Source organism: Pieris napi, chromosome 6, assembly GCF_905475465.1.
Source record: "Pieris napi chromosome 6, ilPieNapi1.2, whole genome shotgun sequence".
In the NCBI taxonomy this organism is placed as follows: Eukaryota; Metazoa; Arthropoda; class Insecta; order Lepidoptera; family Pieridae; genus Pieris; species Pieris napi.
Window position 1 is genome coordinate 13,090,520 of NC_062239.1, and position 16,619 is coordinate 13,107,138.

General features: G+C 34.6%; 1 protein-coding gene across 1 annotated transcript; it reads left to right on the plus strand.

The window, feature by feature from the left end:
* Positions 1-8,521: 8,521 nt before the first annotated feature.
* On the plus strand, positions 8,522-11,012 carry LOC125050273. Its single transcript, XM_047650000.1, has 2 exons — positions 8,522-8,693; positions 10,318-11,012. Exons 1-2 carry the CDS (start codon positions 8,522-8,524, stop codon positions 11,010-11,012), a joined length of 867 nt encoding a protein of 288 aa, XP_047505956.1.
* The last annotated feature ends 5,607 nt before the right edge of the window (positions 11,013-16,619 follow it).

Consider the following 16,619-nt stretch of genomic DNA (forward strand, 5'->3'; position numbering starts at 1 on the left):
AAGGAAAGGAGTGCTGTTCCTCCAAGCTAAAGAGAGGATCCTTGACCATGGTAACCACTGACTGGCACTAACGGATGGAATAACTTTGTTTTAGTGTACGTATATATCATCTCAATAATTTGTCGATGTCGCTACAAATATCTATATCATTTCGAGTCCTTTGCGGAAGACGTTTCAGCGAAACTCTTTCGATGTATATTAGTATATTAATCAGTTACAAAATGAGAATTCCTAAAAATCATATCAGAATCAAAGTTATAGTAAACAAAAGCATCAGAGACAAACAATATATACGAAGCATGAAGTGGAAATAGAGGAAAATCCAATAAATTCGAGTGGGTGCTGTTTTCCTCGCACCTATCAGCAACAACCTAAACAAACGGGAAGAATCAACATCATAGCTGTGTTTACAAAATAAAGTAAACAACGAAAAGGATGACACTATTCTGTCGTAGCTTTTGAGATGATTAGGTTCAATGTCCCATGCTATGGCCACAATGAGTAGTTTTTTGGAATAACTAGACTAAACCATTATGTACAGTATTTCTGTAGGTCCTGTCTTTAAAATATTTATGTTTTGAATGATGATATATATGTAAGTGTTTCGCTATATTATATAGCAAAAGCGATTCCCTACCTCGTCGAACCAAATATAGACTTCATCTGTCTTAGCCATACATACGATTATTATTAGCACTTTATCGAAATTAAATTGCGTTGAGTATTATGTATATAGCTTGATGTTTATTAATTAATTTTTATGTCTTTGATATCGTTGTTGGTCTTAAAAACTAAAGGTACAACAACTAATCTATTATACCTTCAAAATACATCATAATAATACATTTTCTACCTTTTTCCCATATTTCTAATATCATAATGGAATTCCAGGATCGATGAGACAAAGATAGATAATGTATGAAGAAAACCCTTAAATAATATATCTTTTGTCTCGGCTTTATAATAATAATAAATTGTTTATTTGCAGTGAAAGTGTTATATTCAGATTGATGAATATAAAAAAAACTGCACAATCAGCCATATAATTATCATGATGTCATAAGAAGAAGAACCGTTATCTTATTAATAAGTTGTGTATAAACTTATGGTCTAAATACTCTCTCATGCTATAAAACACCTTGCCTTTAAAAATGTAATCACCTTCCCCTTGAAAGCATAAAAAAGCTACAAGTTTGACTTCGAAATATCAAATCCAGGTAGATAATTAAATGCATATTTAAACTTAAATTAAATCTTTAGAAACTTCTTTAATTTTTTGCAAAATTTCTCACTAATTAATATATCTATAACTCTATGGACGAATATTAATTAGATAAATATATAAAAAACAAACAAAGGGAGAGCTTCGTTGTTTATTTTTTCACAAACTCACGAAGTAAATAACTTCCCTATAACTTGATTTATACTTAAATAACCAAGTGAACTTTCAAAGAATATTCTGCGGTATAAATCTTATTTAATTTGAGGTGCACAATGGCGCACTAAAGAGCGTTACATTCGGAAAGCTATTCCGTGTTCGTGGCGTCGACCATCACGTTCCTATCTCATTTAGACCCGTGAAAAATGACCGGAATTTGCTACGATAGTAGGCTTGGTGTGCACCGGGGCATATTCATAATTTGTGTTTAAATAAAATACCTTTATTAGTGATCCTAACAATCAAATATTGTGTATTTAAAATTTTCTTAACCTACATAGTAATAATAAAAAATAATAAAAACAAAAACAAATTTAAAAAGTATTGTCTCTCTGACAGTGTACCTTTAACGCTGGCAGCATTTCCTCCCTGTATTGCGATACTTATTCGTAGAGCGAGGAAAGCACCGGTACTAACTAGGCGTCAAATTAAATATTAATTAGCGTCTGTGCACTTGAACTCCATGGCCCAAGAGTCTCTACTCGAAAGGTAAAAAAATCGAAGGAGGAAAGACTCTTATATTTGAACCGTTAATAAATAGTTTGTTATCACGCTGAATGATTAAATTAATTGCCTACAGAGGGCGCAGGAAACCAATTTACTTTAAAAAATGGCGCAGTTGGCCTTGGCCTCAGATTTCTGTTATATTTATGTTTTGTGTCTGACATATACCGTTTATTTCCGTTGAAGTAGTAATTGCCACCATTAAAAGACCAGGAAAATGTATTGATTTGTCGGGGCACCGAATTGACCGAATTCCATTGCGCGCAGGGTTAACTATAGGCCAAAACTGCTAATTGCATTAGATAAAAGAATTTTTATACAATAATAAACGTATATGTCTTGTAATTAAAGGTTAGGGAGAGGAAGAACATTAAATATTAAACACGATTTGTTTCGTAAGTACTTACCATACACAAAATAATTCAAACGAATTTAATGCAAATATAATTTTTTTATCCAAAAACATTATTTTAAATTTTATTATAATTTTTCCCCTCTCAGTGTATTTTCAACTTTTCAAGTATTCGGTTACAAACCTGCGATCCTATCAAACGTATTCTTCTGCCAAATTAGGGACGCCTTCACGAGACATATAATATAGAGACACGTGTCTCTACGGGTCGTTTTATTTATATTGAATTATTAACTGTCTCGAAAAGATAACATAACAAAAACCATATTAGACAGACATTAAAGTGCGCTAATGAAGAGGTAATCACTCTGAAGCCTATTTTGAGACGTTAAGATGATCGTACTATAATAATGGTATCGAATTTTTTTATTCAGATCGCTATGATCATTGTATCGCTCTCGAAAGCAATATTGAATAATCAAATCAATCTCTATCAAAAGAAAGATACGAACTTTTCAGCCCAGAGGTTACCAATGTTACTTTTGGGTATCATTATATTTAAAACTTTGTACGTCACTACAAAGTCTGTTGCAAAAGCCACTGCACGGATATAAATGCGATTTTCACTTAAACAGGATAATTAAATCATAAGAATGAAGAAGGGTTAGGTGAATAACAAGGTTTACAGGTAGGAATTCGTGAGAAGCAAGGGTGGGTCGTTGTTAGTATTTAAAATATCTCTTAAAGTAATAATAATAAAGCCACTTCAATTCCATACTATAAAAATGATAAAACAGATGGGTTTTGTTATTATACGCTTAGTCTACGTTAGTTATTGTTACTTCCTTTACTTCGTGTTCTGCAGTACCTTCTCCTGGACTTTCTATTTGGATCTGTTCTTAGCTTTCATAGCTGGACATTTCTCCCCAGAAACCTTGATGAAGTCGTCAGTCCATCGCTTTTGTGGTCCTCTTTTTCCTGGAGGTTTCCTGTGGGTGGCTTCGGCGGTCCGTCTTAACTGTATACCTTGAGATATACCGTGCCTTATAAATAAAAGCATAATAATTAAATATTTCGTCCTTATCACTTTACGAATAAAAATATGGTATTATTTGAACTTTATAAGAAACAACTATAGACCAGAACGTTCTTACCAAAACCTGTTTGTTAGATAGGAATTAAAACATATAAAATTAGTAGTATATTGCTACGTTTAGTTATAATCTAGCAAGAAAACACGGAATGCCTAGGACATGTTTTTGAAGTGAAACTTCTTTATCGGGGTTGGAAAAAAATTTAGTGTAACATTTTTTCGTTACGCATCACATTTTTCCGTTACGCGCCATCTTTTGAAGTGAAACTTCTTTATCGACGTATGGGAGAAATTTTGTAGCAGGTTACGCGCCATGTTGCTTTTTGAAGTCAAACTTCTTTATCGGCGTTGGAAAAAAATTTACACACATTTGTCACATTTTTCGGTTACGCGCCATCTTTTTCTTGTCCCTACCACGGTTGATCCGAAGAGATTCGAAGCCATTAGTAACAAAAATATATAATAACAATTCTTTTAACTAACACAATGATAGTAATACTAATAATTCTATTACAATTAATGAAATTCTGTAATAATCTTAGTACTACATAGTAGTACAGTAATAAGTTAAAATGAAATAATTGTATTTGTATTCATGTCTATGATAATAAAAGCCTTTTGTTAAACTTTATCTAATTTAACTTTATTTAACCAATTTCTGTAAAGTTGCATATAGTAGATCATTTTTCGAAAAATAAGGTCATAAAGAAGTTTCACTTCTTACGTGTGTACACCTAGTACACGCACATATTTTTTTATTATACACTATATAAACTAACTAAAGAATTTATATCATTTGGGTTTTTACGACGAAATATCATAGCTACTCTAGTCAATGATATATCAGTATCTTTCTATAGCAGAGTTTAATCTTTTTGGCTTGTGTCACATTAATTATGAATCCAGGGAATGGTAATGAGGTTCTTCTAATTTAAATGTGGTCGCGTCACGCCTGGTGGAGCAATATCTTCCACTTTATTGGATCACCGAATATGGCGAGAAATTTTATGTTTTTGTAAAATTTTATTTTGGTTTTAGTTATGAGACCCAACCCTTATGCCGTCCGTTCAAATCCCGGCAGAGGATTAATAATGTTGCAATCTATTGGCGTTAGCTAGTACTGTGAACATCCTAAGTTAACTACATGTGTAACACTCAGAAGACTAATTACCTACTTGCCATAAAATTAATACAAACTGATACCCATACATGTGTATAGCCTTATTCTTATTTGGTATAACAGCTATGTTTCTTGGATTGCCAGCTCAAAAATTCATCAAGTCTTTTAAGTATAAAAATATAGCAAACATTTTTATCTCAGGTGGAAAAACGCATATGGGAGGATACAAAGCGACTGTTTTACATAACTTTGTTTATAAAGGTCCTGGAAAAACATGTCAGCTGGTCTTTATGAACATAAAACAATATTGTGTGATCTTTTTCGATGTTACTGGAACACAAGTTCAACGAAAAACACAGCCTTGAGCGCAAACTTCCGTGAAATGTCATACGAGTATGTATATTATTTATACATTTTTCATTTGAATTTGTTTTAGATTCGTCATCACTTCCAATATATTTTCTTAATTTGGGCAAAGGATCCCATGCTGAAACAAAAGAGAAATAAATGCACGCTTAACCACTAGTCAGTTAAAAAGGCTTTTTGCGAGATTAGCATTTTTAAATTACATTCCAATTACTCAAACTCAAACTCAAACTCAAAATATCTTTATTCAAGTAGGTAACCAAGTACACTTTTGAATAGTCAAGTTAAATTAATCGTAAATTTACATTTACTACCAGTTCGCAAGTCAAGGGCGTAGAGCGGGTAAGAAGAACTGGCAAGAAACTTTCCGCCACTCTTTTTAATCGCCAAGTATTGTCATACAAATTGTTTGAACTGGAGCAATTCAATCCCAAGGATTAGGATCATTTAAGTAGTCCTCAAATTTATAAAAAGCTTTGTTGATTAATTTTCGTTTAACGAGGACTTTGAATTTATTTAGTGATAATTCTCTAATTGCGCTTGGGAGTTTGTTGTAAAAACGAATACAATTTCCATATAAGGAGTGGTTTATCTTTTGGAGCCTGGTTGGTCGTACACTCAAATTAGTTCTATTTCGCGTATTATACTGGTGAAAGTCACCATTTGTTTTAAAATCGTTTATATTTTTTTGGACATACAACAAGGCTTCAAGAATATATTGACCAGATAGTGTCATAATATTTAATTCCTTAAACTTATTCCGTACCGACTCCCTCGGAGAAACACAACAAATACCCCGAACAGCCCGCTTCTGCAGCACAAATATGGATTGAACCTCTGCAGCAGCACCCCACAATAAAATGCCGTACGACATAACGCTATGAAAGTAGCTATGATACACAATTTTAGCCGTGTCCTCATCAGTAAACTGTCGGATTTTCTTTACTGCATATGCTGCAGAGCTCAGCCTATTCGAAAGAGTCTCTATGTGTGGGCCCCATTGGAGTTTACTATCTATTGTTATGCCTAGAAAAACAGTTTTGTCAACAAAGTTTAGTTCACTGTCCTTAATTTTCAGGTTACCAATATCTCGCTTTACACTAGTAGTTGTAAATCTAATACATTTTGTTTTATTCTCATTAAGCAATAAGTTATTTACATTAAACCAGTTAACTATACGAGAGATAGAATTGTTTACATCGTCCAATAATACGTTATTCCTATTCACTTTAAATAGAAGTGAAGTGTCATCAGCAAACAATACCATCTCATGAACTTCGTTGACAAAGAATGGGAGGTCATTTATGTAAATCAGAAATAAGAAAGGCCCGAGAATCGATCCTTGGGGGACGCCCATTGATACCTGCGAACCCGGAGAGGTGACTCCATTGACATGAACTCTTTGGATCCTTCCCTTTAAATATGAATTCATCAGGCTGGAAGCTTTGCCATCAACGCCATAGTGTTGAAGCTTTCCAACGAGTATATCAGGATGAACACAGTCAAAGGCCTTTGACAGGTCACAAAAGACGCCGACTCCATCATATGATTCTTCCCAGGCGTTAAATATGTCCGAAATCAACTTCACACCGGCATCGATTGTGGAGCGACCCTTAGTGAAACCATACTGTTTAACTGACTTAAAAATAACTAAAGATTACATAAGACATGGTCATTTTTTTTAATAAATAGAAGTTGTATTAACAAATATAAATATATTGTTTTTTAATAATCGTCTCTTCAGGCAACAAAAGATCTTTAATTAAACTGATTATAATAAAGTTGTACTGAAGTCGATTCCCAAAAGTTGGTGAAATTAAAAATTCAAGCCAACATCCCGTGAATTAAACTTCAAATAGAACTAATTCCCTCAATTCATTACTTAAATGGCGCTAAATTATAACTTTGATTCGAAATTAAGCTTTAGAATATCAACATTGTACGTCATTAATTGAATAATTAACTTATATTTCTCTATTATGTGTTTGTTTTATTTTACATATATAATACTAGCGGCCCGTCTCGGCTTCGCTAGGGTGGACATTTTTTTTTTAAACATTTTTTGTAGATATTAATACCTAGGTAACACTGAAAATGTTTAGAAAATGAAATAAACGGCTTAATGTAGAAAGTTGCCAATACTTTTATTGTTTTTCGAAGTAATCTCCGTTCCTCTCTACACACCGTCGCATTAAATGGAACCACTGAGAAAAGCAGTGGGCCCATTCTTCCTTAGGGGTCACTTCTATGGCATTTTCGTACGCTTTCACCGCATCTTTAGGGCTCGTAAAGCGAATAACTCGAATTTTATCTTTAGCTCTTGGGAATAAATGAAAGTTGCAGGGCGCCAGGTCTGGAATTTATGGCGGATGACTCATTATCTCAACACCTGCCTTAGTCAAATATTCAACAGTCCGTTTTGCGGTGTGAGCTGAAGCATTGTCGTGGTGAAGGAGGATCCTGCTTCGAGGGCGCTGCTGTCGAATTTTTTCCAAGACAACAGGCAAGCAGCGACTGACGTACCCGTCTGCAGTAGCTGTCCTTCCAACTTCTAGCACAATTGTCGCGAAATGACCTTTCCGACCAAAGAATGAGGCAATCATCTTTTTTCCTTGACTACTTCCTTTCTTTACCTTAGTAGGCCGATCCTCGAAAGGAAACACCCACTGAGCTGATTGTATTCTGATTTCGGGTTTGTAGCAATATATCCAGCTTTCATCACCTGTGACGATGTCAAATACAGCATTTGAGTCACCGCCGTTGAACTTGTCTAACATTTGGCGACACCAGTCCATGCGAAGGTGTTTCTGGTCGTCGGTTAAAGTATGGGGAATCCATCTGGTACAAAGCTTCCTGACGCCTAAATGTTCGTGTACATTTTTTTGAATAGGCTTGCCCGTATCTGCTGATAGGTCACTCTCTTATCTTCCTCTATCGTGCGTCGCACAGCACTGATGTTATCTTCAGTAGTCGCTGTGAAAGAACGTCCCTCGCACGGATAATCATTGAGATTGCTATGTCCACGCTTAAACTCGTTAAACCAGTTGTAAATAGTGGCTCGAGATGGGGCTTCTTTAAAAAATGCTAATCGCAGCCTATCATAGCTTTGTTGTTGAGTAAGCCCACAACGAAAGTCATAATAAATCATTGACCGAAAATTTTCTCGCGTTAGGTTCATTTTCACGAGTAACAAGAGTTTTAGATTTGCCGCCAATTCACAAAAATAAATGACAAATTAATGCAATATACTATATTAGGTTACCAAACAGTTCTGAAATTGAAATTCAAAAAAAGTTTTCATTAGTAATGTTTCTAACTGGCCAGTTCTAAATATTTTCTGTGTTACCCACGTATGTTCTTTAACATAGTGAAAATTTTTTGTTCTATCATTAATTGCTCGTTCAGACACGGCGGGAACCGCGCGATTTGAGAATCGCATGGAAATCGCGCGGGTCTTATTTGTATGAGTTCTTAAGTAATCGTTCAGACATACCCGCGCGGTTAATCAAACCGCGCGGTTTCCGCAACCCAACCGCCAGAAAATAGAATCGCGATACTCCCGCGCGGTTCTATTACTATGGAGTCTTTACTTCGCGTTCAGTTGCATTGCGACTACCACGCGGTAAGCACGTCCACAGCTCGTTCACCATGGATCGTTTCGACGTTGAACTATTTATTGATGAGGTGGAGAAGAGACCTGCAATATGGGATATTCAGTGTGATGATTATTCAAATAAAATAATCAAGAACCGAGCTTGGCAAGAGTTGGTGGAGATATTTGGAGATTGTGAAGACACGTTAGAAAAAAAGAATATTTTAAGTAGGTTTATTCACTAAAAATTAATTGACAGAATTATTAGCTATTACAATTATTATTATGAAGCGGTAGTATAATATACTATCCGTATACTTTAAACAAATTAATTAATAAAGAGGCGTAATAATTAATTAAGAGGCGTTATGTAGAAAGAGACAAATGGATTGAACGTGTAAATGAATGAAATGGAATACATTACACAGACTTTTCTATTTTGAATTCACGTTTTGACAGCTACGTTACAACATTGTCAGTGTTGACAGGTGTAAAAAATAAAACTAGATTGTCTAGCGTGCCATTGCCAGCGTTTTGTCAATAGTAATAATGGTCAGTGAAATTAAAACTAAAAAGATTGTTCATTCTTATTCTTCTCTTACTATAAAGGTAACTTTGGTCACAGAAAGAAAATCCTGTTTGGGCATAGATGATGTAGGTACGTTTTATTACTACTACAAACATTTATATTATAAAAACATCTATTCTTACCACCTTTATTATGAAAATATGTTCGACAGCCACAGAACATTATCGCCATTTTATCGTTCGTAAGGAGTAAACTCCAATCGTGCGTCGTAGCTGACACACACACACATTTTTTTTTAATATTAACAAATTTCGGCTGTTTTACGGTCACGGCGTTATTACCTTATTCTGTTTGTTTACATTTATGTACCTAAACATTACAAGTACGGTATGTTAGTTGTAGCTATATTTTTGTGTCTTGCCATGGAACACGCCCATCGTTCACAAAGTAATGAGCGAATTTATCTCTGACATTCAAAGATAACGGTGTCCCTCTTCCCGCATGCAAGGTATTAAGATTTGTCATTGGTGCAGTATATAAAGTATCTTTAAATTGTAGACCATCTCTAGTCCGCACATAATTATGTAGAATACAACAGGCTTTTATTATGTCTTCGGCAAAATCTATGTTTACATTTATAGGCCTATGAAAGATTCGCCATTTGTTTGCCAAAATACCAAAAGTGCACTCAATGTTACGTCGGGCTCTCGATAACCTATAGTTAAAAATTCTTTTTTCATGTGGTAAACATTTGCCTGAATATGGACGCATTAAATTTTCTGCTAAGCCGAAGGCTTCATCTCCAACTATAACATAAGGCATTGGTGTTGGGTCTATATTAGATATTGGTTTAGGTGTTGGTATTTTTAATGATTTTTCTGTTAGTCGTTTATAAAAAAACGATTTTTTAAATATAGCAGAATCACTGCTTTTGCCATAAGCCCCAATATCAACATAAGTAAAGCAATAGTTGGCATCGCAAAGTGCTAAGAGCACTATGGAAAAGAAATGTTTATAGTTATGATACAAAGATCCCGAATCAACAGGCTTTATAACTCGGATATGCTTGCCGTCTATAGCACCAATACAATTTGGAAAATTTGCATATCTCTCAAAGTCTTGTGCTATTGTCTTCCAGGTGTCTTCAGTCGCTTCGGGCATGACTATGTTTACCAACTTATTCCACAATGATTTACATACTTCGCGGACAATTCCTGTAACCGTCGATTTTCCAAGGCGATAATTGTAGCTAAGTTCTCCAAATGAACAACCCGTACCAAGATATCTGAAACAAGAAAATTATTAATAATATATTTTTTTTAGGTACACAACTCCAAAAAAAATGGAAAAACATACGAGACTGCTATAATAAAGAATACAAAAAAGGAAAAACGACTCCTTCTGGTTCAGGTGCTCGTAAAGGAGCCCAATATATGTATTTTGCAAGACTTTCTTTCCTGCAGAATAGTGTAAGTAATAAAGACACCACAACTAATATTGAAGAACAGAATGAAAGACAAAGTGAGGAGACAAGTCAACTAAACGCCAATGTAACCGAAGCCACTGAAAAACGTCCTCCTAAACGAAAGAAAACACAAGTGCCAGAAGAAAAAATAGCTGTTTTAATAGAAAAAAGCATCGAGTCACGAAAAAAATTCCAGGATGAATTTAAAGAAAATAGTATTGCAAAACAAGATGACGACAAACTCTTTTGCTTATCGTTATTCAAAGAAATCAAAAAAGTGCCAGAAAATAGGCGTTTAGCGACAAAAATTGAATTACTTCAAGTAATACAAAAAGGACAAATCTTACCGCCCCCTGTTCGCTACAATACTCAGCAGATCACACCTATGTATTGGCAAGGACATGGACAACAGTATACAAGCCAGCAAGGATATTTTACATCTGGATCATCTCCTCCTGTTATTCCGTCACCGTCACCATCGCAATTAAGTTCTAACTCTCAGTCGTCTACTTTTATAGAGAATATTTATGCTGATTTTGAAGAACAAAATTAAACTTACCTTAAAGTTATTACGAGTTTCTCTTCCGGTGACACGCTTGGCCTCAAATGCGTTTCAGAGCTTGAAATATCTTGCCTGATCAGTTCAATTAGTTCATCAAAAGATTTGATTGACATTCTCAAATAGTCAAAAAATTTGTTATCATACATTCTTAAATTGGGATATAACGTTACGAACTGACCATGTACTAGTCGGTCACTTAATACTGGATGCACCCAATACCGCCTTTTTCTTTTCTTTTTTTTAAGGAGCAACCACAGTAACACACACACTTCTTCGTCGACCTCCATTTTGAAACTGACGCTATACCCGCACGAAAATCGCATACCAACCGCGGTGTCTGATTAGCATCACAATTTTGCGGTTTCAAACCGCGCGATCTGACAATCGCGCGGTTCCCGCATGTCTGAACGAGCACTAATAGTTTTCGCACCGCAAGCGATGAAAGATATTTTGTAGGCATTTTTTTACACCTTGGGTAACATTTTTGTAGTTATAGTAGGGAACCTTATTTTTTTCTTGCAATTAATAATTAATCAGTGATAATGTAGCATTCAAATGATAAAAGAATTTTAAAAATCAGTCCAGTACTTTTTAAGCCAATTCGTTACAAACATATTAGTATAGATAATAGATATGCTGCAGCAATTTTAATGAGTTTTGGTTTAGATATACCTAGGTAGTAGATCGAGAACATTTTGATGTTTTAAAACCAGTAGTAATGTTGAGATTAGCGATAGATTTCATGTATCTGCCTTAAAACAGCAATAATCTATAAAAATTACAGATTTTTTTTTACATACAAAATTAAATCTCGTTACAATATTAGTTGAAATAACAATGTACCTTTTATCGAGCCATGACATAAAAAAGGATTGCTGTAGCATATTTATGATCGAAACAGGTCGTAAAAATACCTATTATCTAACAGGATATAAACCATAATGTCAACACTAATTTCCCAAGAGAAATTTTCTTTACGGAAAGTGTATTTTCATAAGAATACTAGTTTTTAAAGCAATTGCCTTTTTATTTAAATGATTGTAGTATATGTATTGGTACTAACATAATATAATAAATAGAAAAGTGTTTACACAGATTTTGATATCTTAAAGGCTCAAGTCATTTAAGCGGTTTAGGAAAGACATAACTTATAATGTCTTACATATATATGTCTTACATAAGAAAATAGGGAATCGTTAAGCGTATTCGTAAACAAACCCTTATTTTGTTGATTCACTGAGATTGAAACCCAAAATTTGTGGAAGCCCATATCAAAAGGGACGTTCTAATAAAAATTTAATAAATTACCTATGTACCTATTGGATCTTAGATAATATTGATAAGGGTTACTCGTGCAGTCACAATATAACAAGATGTTCAGGTAACTACCGAGGTTTTCATTGCGACCCGATAGTTTTCACTCCATCATTCTGAAAAGTGCGGCATTCTTGATGCATCATATTTGCCACGCATTAATAGTGTCCTAAAAACTCATCGTGACTGTCAGAGTGGAGAGCACCAGACCTCGAGAGAGAAATATGGTATGAAATTAATAACTATAAATATTATTATTAAATTTGTGATCATAAAAGGTAATCGCAGCGTATTTTCATGTTTGCAATATTTCGCCATTCTGTTGTATGAAATTTCACAGATTCTGGCCGGACTTATTAATTACATAAAATTCAAAATAATTGGAAAATAAACGAGGCTCAATTAAAAATATTTCCAATTAATTCGTACGTAGCGTTGATATTGAGTCCAATTATAATGTTAAGTGCATTCCAAACGGAAAAGTCAGATTTATATATATATCATGTTTCCAATTCTGTGTCAATACCTTTCAGTTATTATAGGCAAGGCACTTTGTGACATCTGGTCTTTCATTTTAGTAACATAAAATATTATTGATTTGTTTAAAGAACACTATGTAATATATTTAATATGTGATTCTCAATGTTGAACTATGCGTTCGAACTCTTATAAGGATCCCTCAGTCTGGCAGTCTGGTCAAATTTTTTGTTGCGATACTATCTACCAGGCGCCAACTTAAATCTAAAAGCAGCGTCTGTGCACTTGAACCCCACAGCCCAAGGGAACAAAATGGAAGTTGGAGAAGAGGACTCTTATATTTGAGCCGTTTATTATTTTCTGCCTGCTCTGCGGCCGCCATACCAAAGTCCGTCTCATCATCCACGGGATCAACGACATCCCATCGAGCCGCTTGCCATCGACTCTTGCAGTATAGAGAGGCGTGTAGAAATTTTACTTATGTTTCAATTTTAATTATGTTTATTATAGGAATATATTATTTGCCCTTCACGGGATTCAGATATTAGAAGTAAATCTATTACCATATTATAGCATAAACATTATATTTTATGAAGATTGGAGCCAAATATGGCATTTACGGGTGTGACAGATTTTTACGAGGCAATAAAATAGGTACCGAGTTGTATATTGCCGCCCTCGGCGAGACATGACGCCCAAATATTTTCTGTATTCAATTTATATTTGGCTTAAACTTACATTATTAAAACTTTTACAGACTTTATAATGACACGAGATCAATGAATAATTCACATTCATCGCTTATTGAGCTCTTCTCCGCAGGTCCCGACGACACCAGGGCAGGAACCGCGGCTTCGACCGCTGGTTGTCTAGCTGGGCCTCCCCCGGGGTAACAGGGGGTCTCACTCGGCGGAGCTTGACCGCGAGCCGCGAGTCTGTCCGCCACCATGGACTATGACACCAGGGCCAAGTTGAGATTACTCCTTGGCCCCACATCACCACCGGACTGATATACCGGATGGTGGATGATGATGGGTTGGACCCCATCATCGGCTGCGCGCAGCGAGTAGAGCATATGTCTCCTCGCGCGCTGCGGCCCCCACCAAGGGCTATAGGCTCGCCCCCGTACCGCCCTGTATCAGCAGGGTGCGAAACAGAAGCACCACCCGAAGGGGGCATTCCCCCGAACGGGCCAAAGCTTACACCTCTCGAGGGAGTGTGCAACAAATACCACGACGCTGAATAATTCACAAAACAACTTCGTATTTTAACATATGTTTGATATGAAAAAAAAACTAATTTATTGGACTATAAAACTCAGGATCATTTTAAAAATAATTACATAATTAAATACAAATGCATGCAAAAATGAGGCATTTCACTACACTTCTTTTTATAGGGGCAAACGGGCAGGAGGCTCAATCACTGTGCTTTCTAAAATCAATCCATTGCTAATTAAGCAAAATTTAATTATAATTAATTATCTAGTATCTACCATGAGGTAGGTATAACTATAATAATCGTATGAAATTTCTATTACTCGGAGGCAGTAATTATACTGCATATTTATTATTGAGCGAGAAGTCGAAAGATCCTCTTAATAGAGAGAAGGCTATTTGATAGAAATATAGTAAACAATTTAGAAGAGTTAAATAAATAGAATGTTAAACGTTCTACATTGATCGGCTTTATTTTACGTGGGTAATTATAGTAGTTACATTGGTTAGTATTATTATACACTCACATTGACATTTACAGTAATAAAAAGGTAAAAACACAACATATGAAAGAACTTTAACAAAACTTCCCTTAACATATTTAAACCAGAGCTAACACATTTAATAAAAGATAAACTAATCTAGAGACGGAATGTTACAAGGGTAAATAAATAAGGTTAACTCGAGCAGGTTACAAAAGCTCAATTAATATTATATCACCTAATCCAACTTCGTAGACGAGACTATTTTAGTTCCTACACCCCATCCCGAGGGAGCTTTCTATTTTATACAATGATCGACTCGAATAAATGTAAAATGATCGCAAAATACTACAAACATTGGTATTATAAAGCGAATATTATTTAAAAAAAAATTATATATAGAAACGGGCAGGAGGTTCACCTGATATTAAATAATACCGCCGCCCATGGACAAAAGCATTAAATAAAGGGAACTCATTTTTTAACTGTTATTTGAATAGGTTATACGAGAGGTTATATGATAAAGAGTGAAATGTTTATAGATTTTTTCACTACTTAGAGTAGAGAACTTATCAGCAAGCTGAAATGTGATTTCTGACCGTTTCAGGAGAGCGTCAATCACATATTAGAAAATTATTATTTGTATAATGTTATCCTGGTTTTCAGGAGGCTGAAAATTCATGCAGTTTCAGAATTTGCGTAGTCGAGTGGTACAGTTTTCTGGCGTTTTCAGGACTAGTTATAACCCTTTGATGACAGAATATTCTAGACTGAATTTTCTAGGTGTGGGACAAGGACAATAATGATGAATGTGCGAAAGAGATAAAGAGTACGTACGTTATAGAATTGTGCAATTGCTACTCAGTAGCAATCATGCCTAAAGAGTTCTCTAACATCGTTCAAGATTATTCCAAGGTATATATGTAAGCGAGCCAAAACGCGACCAATTAAGTCAGTTTCGAGTGAGATTCCGAGAGATTAATGATAATCTCTATGCGAATAGTGATGACAAGTGAAAAAGTAGCGTGTGAATTGCGCGTAATTGAAGTTACTAGTGACCGTATCTTGTGTGTGGTAATTAGTGTATTTCTGTGCGTAATTTGTTGGTTTTTAGTGTAAACAAATGCCCCGTAGATTTACTTGAAAATAAACCCTTGAAGAGATCTATTTTCTATCCGATCCCCTAGCTTGTAACAGTACTAAAAATACATAAGCAGACTAGTACATAAATAGCTAGTTCGATGAATAGTTCGGCAGTTTTAGGTTAGGTTAGATTTAGGACTCATAACTGCGAATTCAGCTATTCACTGCTAAGTATTTATTATATGATCAATTTTATAATTTTTAACACTATTTTTTTTACTTTACTGCTAAGTTTAAACTGCCGAACTTGTTACTAAATATGCATTTTATAATATTCAACTTACCAAACTACTATATATACAATTGTCGTTTTTAATCAGTGGCTTTAAATCAATTCTCTGAGTATTAATTGGCACCGATGCACAAATATTGCGCAATATTTTTTGCATATTCGATCAGAAAGTTTCGTTGAAAATTGAAGCGGCTACATCGTTAGTTTCCTCCCTTTATTGCTTACTTGTTATTTTCTGTGTACATTTCATTATTTCAATTTCACAATTTCGGAAACGCTGCTTTAGCTTGTGTAATGGCCCTTTGTTCTGGAATTTGTTTGGAATTTGCAGTATCCATTTCATTGTACATGTTGCATTCAATGGCCACAACCCTCTTCTTGGAAATGGATTTTTACATTAACTTTTATTTTTATGTAACGAACGAGTAAGTGAAGTGTATTCATGTTTATCATAAAACATAAATAAAGCTAGAAAGATGCTAATCTGTATTTTAATTAAATATTGGCATTATGTTACATGTTTTGATTCATTCAAATCCTTGGATAATACTCGAAATATATCTATTTAAAACTTAAAAGTATACTGTATTGATAACCAAATAAAATTGCGCACATTTTATTGTAGTATTGTAGTTTTTTTTTAATTTAATTTAATTTTTTTAGGTATATGGTCTTACATATAATTATCAAATCAATGTATACAAAATATTGTAAAACTATTTCAAAAGAGTAA

Excerpts from the sequence above, each read along its gene's own strand:
- LOC125050273 (XM_047650000.1), top strand. The coding sequence starts at position 8,522 with ATGGATCGTTTCGACGTTGAACTATTTATTGATGAGGTGGAGAAGAGA. Across the intron at positions 8,694-10,317 it reads AGAAAAAAAGAATATTTTAA|GTACACAACTCCAAAAAAAA; the intron begins GTAGGTTTATTC and ends TATTTTTTTTAG.